This window comes from Natrix helvetica (assembly GCF_964273705.1).
Source record: "Natrix helvetica genome assembly, chromosome: Z".
NCBI classification, from domain to species: domain Eukaryota; kingdom Metazoa; phylum Chordata; class Lepidosauria; order Squamata; family Natricidae; genus Natrix; species Natrix helvetica.
Window position 1 is genome coordinate 84002361 of NC_138554.1, and position 8980 is coordinate 84011340.

Sequence of the window (8980 nt, forward strand, 5' to 3'; positions counted from 1 at the left end):
AAATAAGGGGTCATCAACCTTTTGTACCTCAGGGACCACTAAATTCATAATTTTAAATCCAACAGACCACTAATATGAATCCAGCGCATTGCTCGCTGATGTGCCTGGATTGCCAGTGACAGGATGGAGTCCTTCAGGCACTTAGCTTGGTTGTCTGTTTCTGCAACCTTAAACACTCAGAGCCATTTGGACCCATTTCCCACAGAAAACAAAACACCAGGATCTCTCCTCTCCCCTCTCCCTCATCTTTCCTTCTCTCATCTCTCTTTCTCTCTCTCTCTTATCTCACAAGCCAGCCAGTGTCTTCGGACGGAGACGAAGTCACACATCTCCTAGTCGTGCAAGGGCTGGAAGAAACGCCTGTGAGATCCATCAAGAGATAAAGCTTTGCTCCCGCTCTGGAATATGGAGTGAATCTCCATCCCGCACCCTTCCCTGAGATTTCCAGCCCCATGAACTGTCTGGCCGGTCCCATATTTCAGAGCTCTAGTCATAGGACTGGCCTATTGGTCATCCTGGAGCAGCTCCTCCACCCGTGTACACCACAGACCGCCAAAAAATTTTCATGGACCTCTGCTCTAAATTATTGTGTAATTTTTTTTAAAAAAATCTGTTTTTCCCATAAGGAACATATTTTACCACAATTCATTCTGTATTTTCTATTTATTCTTTTGTTTCAATATTTACTTACTAATATTGGCATTTTTGCTGCCATTTTTCACGGGTTTTTAAAAATGTTTCACTTGTTTGAAAATTGATTTTTTCATTGATGGATCGAGTATCATCCAAAAATTAGATATCATCTTGATTTCTAGATTTTTGCAAGCTGAATATTTTAACCTGCATTAAAACCAATTTAATTAAAATCAGAAAAGTAGCATCCATTTTCATCCAGAATTTGTTTTTCATGCAAATATTACATATTTGTAAATATTGATTACAAATGAAAATGAAATATAAATTCAAAGGCCAAGAAAATTTTAAATGAAATCAGATATTAACTGATATAATTTAACTTTGCCATGAACTTAAATTAACTGTAAATTAAATTAAATTAAATTAACTGTTCAAATTAACCATTGGTTGCTGAGAGCAAAGTGGGCTAGGCTGCCCCGGGTGAGAGTCAAAGCCAAAGGGAAAGAAAAGTGGGAACTGTTGCTGCTACCAGTTTCTGGCACTCTACACTCCCCTCATCTCTCAACGGTAAGGGGGTGGAGGCGAAGTGAGTGATTTGCAGTGATGCTAGCACATTATTTGCATAAATATGTATTAACTGCAACTTTACAAACACCTATGAAATATCTCTTCCTTCTTCTAGATGAGGTCTAAATTGGATTATTTGGAAGTGTTTCTCATCTACATTAGTTTTGGTATACTCAGCTGCTGCTCTTCACCTGATGTCATTTTATTTTTTTCCGATTCTGATTGTTAAACCTATCATCAACTTTGTATGTGCAGATTCCCAGGCTTGTAGATCTATCTGTAAAGATTCACTGGAATTTCAAAATTATTTTTGTCCCATATATTAACAGCTTTTTTAAATGTTCTATTTCATACACCCCTATTTTTATCCCGTATTTTATCTGCTTCTGCCATTGTCTATTTCCCCTGTGTTCTGCTCAACAGAAGTGTGACAATGCCTGTTTGTCTTCAATTTTTGACTATCTGCAGTAAAAGAAGAAAAATATTTATTAGTATAGTTTTAATGCAATCTGTATTGCATCTAGAATAAATCTTAAAGGATATCCATGCAGCAAATTAAAGTGCTGTATTTATGGCTATTTACCCTCTTACAGCATTTTCTAGCATTACCCAACCAACACTGTGCAAAACCTGTTATTAATTATATCAGCAAAATATTTGGATCACTGTAAAAATGCTCTAGAACACTAATTTGGACCCTATTCATTTTTTAAATAAAGAAGTTCATAAGTACATTTTCCTTAATTTAGCAATGTGGACTAGCTTTGGGAAATGATCAGAACAACATATTTTACCTGATCTGCAGCAAAGGGCCATTAATACGTATGGCTTGTCAGCATTTTATATTTGAATTAGGTATTTTAAGATTTTTAAAACGTATGGAAAATGTTTTGGAATTGTTCTGCTTGATATTTTTATTCAAGCTCTTTTTCTTTTTAAATTATTTCAGTGCTACATTATATTTTATATTATTTATGTACATATGTATTTGTGCACTTAATTAATTTGGTATCAAAACAAAATACAGTATACAAAAATAAAAACTTAATCAAAATAAATAAAATAGCCTCTATGGAACCACAAAGAAAAAATAAAGTTGAATTGGTGGTACAATTCTACAATAAATTGAGTGACTGAAGAACTGTTATAGCTTGAAATTTGGTTTTTGAGTACACGTAATGATTGAAGCAACAATCATAAGCTAAAATCCATCTTTGTGTGGAAAGACCTCAAATGAGGACCAACTAAAAATCATGATATTGAAGGCTTCCATGCAAGTATTTGTTTTGAAAAAAGTATAATCTATATTGCCCTAAGCAAACTTGTGGGAGATTATGAATTACCCTTCAAAAAGAAAGTTGCATGCAACCTGATGTTGTAAATAGTTAGAAATAACTGTTATTATATTATATAGTGTTTATTTTACAAATATAATTCAGATTATAGTCTTACAGCTGAATTTTTAAAACATTTCTACTGAAATCTCATAAGGTCAAATGAAATCTTAAGCATATCACCCAGCTCCTTGTTTTACTCCACAGAGCAAACACATTATAAAATAATATCATTCTATGAAAAATCAAACTAAGCCCCAGTAAATTATAAGATTTAATTTTCTTACAGTATAATATAAATTTGTCCCAGTTTATTTGCTGAATTTGGCTATCTTCTATTACCTAACACTTCTAAAGAAGGATTCATACTTTTCACAGTGGACCTTGAATATTATAATTCGATTAATTAGGAATATATCTTACCCTACATATTTTTAAGAATATCTATGATCAAAGCCCAACCAAACTAACAAAATTATTCTTTCAGTTTTTCCTCTTGAGAGTCCAAAGTCCTAATTCAACTATAGTAATAATTAGTAATAATTTTGTAACTATAATTAACTAATGACGCCAAATGCATTTGCAGTTCCAAAGTGCACTTGTCATATTCAAAAAGGTTAATATGAACATTATGATGCAAATCAGAAGATAAATATATCTATTTGTACACTTCTCTCCATAACTTTCTCTGATTTCTCTGACTGAGAAGCAATTAGAAAAAAAATGGATTATTATTCTCAACAATTTCAGAATATTGTGCAGGAACTTGCTATAACTGAAATTGCACAGTGTATGACTATTTTTTAATTTATCCAGGTTGAACCCTAATTTTCCAAATTTAATTTAGAATTAATATTCTGAATTAACAGAATCTTACTGAATGTATAATTAGTTAGCAATTGTCTCAAAAAGATTTTTAATAAATGGGATAGGGGGCTTTAGGCTAAATATGCTTATTATAAATTGCATACAACCATGGGTTCTGCACACAATGTACTCCTCATCTGCAACCTATTAATGGTATAATTCTTGTTACTATAAAAAGGGAGATAAAGCAAGAGGTTACACAAGAAATTAGACAGCCTTATTCGGTGCCATCTCCTAGATATTCAGCAACTGTTGACTTGTATGCCATATTAGTTTGGAGAAGGCAGCTTTATCTATCTTTTCAAAGATTTGACTTATAAAATCAGAAGAAGAAAAGAATGATTATCCATCATTCCACAGTGGATTTTATATTGAATGTTGAGGATAAAGAGAGGGACCAACACTTTGCTTCTTCCTCTATTTGATTTATACTGGCAAAATCACTGACAGAAAAATACCATGCAAAGTCTGGGCACTTCAGCAAATAAAATTTGTATTAATGTTTGCACAAATTTACATAAGAAATCACACAATATCTCTAATAATCATACACATACACTATAAAAGAGTGCCTGAAATTCAGATCCATCAAGTACTGTTAGCAAATTTAAGTATTGCCAAAAAGTTTCTTTTTAGTAAATTTACATTTGCAAAAACAAATTGCATTTGTATACAAATAACTTACAACTACTGTGAAATACACTGGACTTCTGTGTGCTTTGCTACTAAAATATTGACTTAAAAAGAGTTTATTTTTAAATATATAAAGCAAATACACAGGTTTTGGTCATTTCATCAGATATGAATTTGGGGCACATTATAAATATACCTATAAGTCTCTTAACTAAACTAACTAGAAGCAGGTATAGGTTGTTTTTCAAAAGAATTACTGGGAACAAATCAATCCAGTTCGAAGATTTCTACCTAACTCTAGCCTTCTACATCCAACATCAAGAAGTTGGCTTTAACATAATAATTTACAAAATAGATTCCTTATAACATTACAAAAAATAATCAACTTATATCAAGATAAGAGCCCCTCCATCCAGCCCATACGATAAGAGCCCCTCCCCATTCAGAGCCCCTCAACGATACAACTCGTGTGACATCGGACCAGATAAGGGAGGAAGACGGTCATTTCGCTGCAGCTGTTGTCGAGGTGGGGGCATTCCTCCGCTGTTCCATGCCGTTGGGCAAAAAGCCGGCGATGATGGGCACCGGCCAGATGAGGGCAGCCACACTCCACACGATGATGACCAGAGTCATGAAACAGGCCACCAGGGTGGATTCGATGGGCTTGCGGTTCATCATCCAGCCGGGATCTCCCTTGAGATCCTCCAAGCTGAAATCCAGACAGCAGAAGTGGAGCCGCTCCCCTTGCTGCCAAGGCTGTCCGTAGTCCGGAGTAGACCAGGAGTAGAGGGCAGCCGACGGAGGATCCGACGCGGTTGGGCCGGAGGCGCCCGGGCTAAGGCGGCCGACGCGCCTACCTCGCGCCCAGCTGCAGCCCACGCATAGGCGGAGGTCCTGCTGTACGCCACCAGCTGCCAGCCCAACATGCTCGATGAGCAGCGGCGGCCCGACGCGATGAAAGGCGGCCGAGAAAAAGGCGCGCCCGCCGGGGCCGCTCGTGGAGAAGAGCACGAGGTCACACTGGAAGCCCAGCGGGCTCCAGCGCACCAGCAATGAGCTCAGCATCTGTCTCTGCACGCTGATGTTGCACGCCTGCTCCTCGCGGGGCTGCTGCTCCTGCTGGGGCGCGGAGCGGGGTGACTCAGGTGAAGGAGTAGCTACAACCGCCGCTTTGGTGGCCTTTCCTCGCCCTTTCTCAAAGTCGGTCGGAAACTCGCCCCAGTTTACAGAGGACTTGGGGGAAGAAGAGGAGTTGAGAGGCGGTAAGGTGAGTCTTGTCGGTTCCTTTCGTCCGGATTCTAAAGAAGCCGAGGGAGACCAGCCTCGGCAGGGAAAGGATGGAACGAAAACGGTCAACAGCGCCGAGAGAAAAGGCAGCAGCATGGCATTGGCTTAGAGGAATGCCAAAGGAGGGAAACGAGGTTGCACGGAGCTGCTGCGGCGACGGCTGCCGGTTTCCATTTATGAAGCGCGAGCAAGGTTGGCCTCCAGAAAAGGGAGCGGCGGGGAGGGGATGGAGGCGTTGCGGTCGAGAGATGAAGCGAGTGTGCGCGTGGGGGCGAAGAGCGGAGAGCTCCAGAAACGGCGGCGGTGGCGGCAACAGTTCCCACTTTTCCTTCCCTTGAGCTTCAACTCTCAGCCGGCAGGCCCCGCCCACTTCGCTCTCAGCAACCAATGGGCAACTTCTCGGAATTGCTATTTTCGCTGGATCACAGTCCAGGCAGCGAACTGCTCCCTGGTCCAGTCCCCGCCCAGGATTCCCTCTCGCTGCCTAGCGTTATGAAGAGGTTTCCCCGTTTTCGTCATTGTAGGATCTCTTCACTTCCTCCCCTCATATTGAATCTTCTGGCACGGGGCTTCTTCCCAGGAAAAGAATCTTTATCCCTTGCTTCGTCTTTGTTATGTGGGACATCCTTTCTGCCACCCCAAAGGCCACTTCCACTCACAGTTTTTTTTTCTACTGTAGAGTTTTCACTTCAGTTTTCAATGGTTGAATTTATATTTTAAGTGGCTTGGTCCAACACATGGAGAGATGGTTGGCCCTTTAAATCAACCATGAAGAGAAGTGGCCTTGGTCTTCATATGACTATTGGTGCTTGATCATTGCAATCCTGGATTTTTAAATTAGCAGATACCATGTTTCCCCAAAATAAGACCTGGTTTTATTTTCTTTTGGGCCCCAAAATAAACACCATGTCTTATTTTCAGGTAATGTCTTACCTTCTTACCTTAGAACCAGTCTCTGTGGGTGGATTCTCCTGGACCTTGGCTGTTTGGAATTAGGGTAGTAAAGATACTTTGAGTTTTGAGCTCAACGGCTGCTTGGAAAGAAGATGAGTACCTCTAAATTTTAACTTTAAAGTCTAGAAAAGCAAGGGAAATGTGTGTATTCCTCTGTGTGTGTGAGAGAAGACCTTTCTCCTAATTACAACTGGATCCTGTTCCTTCTGTGCCTTTCCTAACCACAGAAAGATCTGTTCTACTAACAGAGCCTGGAAAGCATGAGGGGTTGGCCAGATTGCAGGACCTTCGGCTGAGAGAAAGGTGAGTGTCAACTCGCAAAGACTTCCTGACCTGCTCTCAAGTTGCCATAGGCAGGGGATGGGGAATCGAGTCTCGCAGCTGTATTGAGGAGTATTCCCAGTGTTTTCCCAGATGTGCCAATAGGAGATCTCTAATAAAATGGAACTTTGAGGAAACCCAAGCCTCAGAGTCTTCTTTCATTGAGGGTGTTACTTGGAACCCTGACATTAACCCGAATCCCTTTTAAAATTCAACCAACTACCCCAAACTCCGAGGTGCTGTTCGGGCTCCTGAGTCCCAAGTGTCAGCCTGAACCCAGGTGGTTCAAAAACTCAGGGAAAATAGAGGAAGAGAAGAAAACAATGGAGGGAGCTGTGGGCGATGGTTCAGCGATTTATGTTGAGACCAACTACTCCAGTGGTGAAATTCAAAAAAGTTTCCCTACAAGTTCTGTGGGTGTGGCTTGGTGGGCATGGCTTGGTGGTCATATGACCAGGTGGGCATGGCCAACTTGTAAAATGTGGTGAAACTCACTTAACAATGTTCTTGCTCAGCAACCAACATTTTGGGCTCAATTGTGGTCATAAGTTCTCTTTCTTTTTTCTTTCTTTCTCTCTCTCTCTCTCTCTCTCTCTCTCTCACTCTCACTCTCCCTCTTTCTCTTTCTTTGTCTCTCTCTTTTCTTTTCTCTCCCTTCCTTTCTCTCTCTTCCTTCTTTTTCTTCCTTTCTCTTCATTTCTCTCCCCTCCTCTCTCTGATTGGTTTCCCTCTCTTTTCCCTCTCTCTCATTCTCTCCTTCCAGCTCTCTTTCATTTCTCTCTCCCCCCTTTCCCTCTCTCTCTGATTTGTTTCCCTCTCTTTTCCCTCTCATTCTCTCCCTCCAGCTCTCTTTCATTTCTCTCTCCCCCTTTCTCTCTCTCTGATTTGTTCTCCTCTCTTTCCCTCTTTCTCATTCTCTCTCGCCACCATTTGCTCATTTCTCTATTTTTTCTCTTTTTCTCCCCCTTCCTTGCTCTCCTCTTTTTCACGCATACATGTGTGTGCCAGAAAAATACCCTCCAGGGTCAGGATCATGACGGTGGGGATTGTGACTCCTCCTCCTGCTGCCGCCACTGTGCAGTGAGGTGAGTAGCTGGTGTCTGCTGTCATCGCCAGATGCAGGGAAGAGAGCTCCAGCTCTCCTGCCCTGTGCAAAGAGATCCCCGCTGCACAGGAACCTCCTCAGTGCCATGGTCTCCTTTGTGTTGCCTCAGAAAGGAGAGGAAGCAGCAGCATTCGCCATAGCCAGATGCAGGGAGGAGAGTTCCAGCTCTCCTGCCTTGCGCAAGGAGAGCCCTGCACAGTGCAGGAGAGCTGGAGCTCTTCTCCCTTCATCCAGCGGTGGTAGTGGTCCGGGAGGACAGGCGGTGTGCATGTGCAGCAGCCCCGGGACATCCACTTGGCACCTGCCCTCCTGGAGTACCATCGCCACCACTGCTGCCCCTCTCAGCCCCAGAGGCTGCGTCTCCACCAAGGACTGCCCACCCACCCACTGGCCTGGCCAGGCTGGACACCAACCTCGGAAGGCAAGCGGGCTTGGGGGACTTATTGAGGGAGAACAGCATTTTGAAGTTAAAGAGACCGTAGATTCCAGAAAACATAGTGGGGAAATGCAGTATTTAGTTGCTTGGAAACATTTTCCTCCCTCCCATTCTGAATGGGTAAACAAGCATGATGTTAGGGCCCCAAAGCTTTTACAATTGTTTCATTCTAAATACCCTGATAAGCCTCAATGTGATAATATTTCTGTTGTTTTTGGGCCGAATGTCATCCTCTATCTTGCTTGCTTGCTATTAGCTGCCATAGTAACGGGGGAAGGAGGCTTCAGTATTTGGGAGGGAAAACATGCTAATGAAGATGTCTCAGAATGAAGAGGGAGGATTTCTCTCATCATCTACTACGCAGCTGAATGGACTTGTTTATGCCTGGCAAAGGTCAACCATCGTTGCATACCTGATGGATGAAGCCACCTGAAGATGCACCCCACATGCACCTTTGGGGGCTGGAGGTTCATCAAATCCCCAATGTTTTACAAACCTCAGTGTCTTACAGATCAACAAGAAAAAAGAAGAAGAAAGGTCTTCTACTTAGTCTGAAAATAAATTCATGCTATTTCCCAGCTTCAGTCTGCTCTGCATATTTACAATCCATAGAGATTCAGAGAGCTACCATATTCAAAAAGTTTCAATGTTTCCACTCTCTATTTCAAATGTCCAGTAGAAACAATTTGCACCTGCTAGTAATTTGCTTGTTATTATAGCGGACAAACTAATCAGCAGCAGAAAGTCAAGGACAGTTCACTTCACTTTTATTTTCTTGATGTCTTTCCCCACCTGTAGATGTCGCCCTTGTTCTATTTATTGCCTTTCTCTTTTTTTTAT

At 41.6% G+C, this 8980-nt stretch overlaps 1 protein-coding gene across 1 annotated transcript; it reads right to left on the reverse strand.

Moving 5' to 3' along the window:
- Positions 1 to 2498: 2498 nt before the first annotated feature.
- TMEM158 (transmembrane protein 158) lies at positions 2499 to 5657 on the reverse strand. The gene has a single exon (XM_081932986.1). The coding sequence runs from the start codon at positions 5418 to 5420 to the stop codon at positions 4539 to 4541; it is 882 nt and encodes a 293-aa protein (XP_081789112.1). The 5' UTR covers positions 5421 to 5657; the 3' UTR covers positions 2499 to 4538.
- Between the last annotated feature and the right edge of the window lie 3323 nt (positions 5658 to 8980).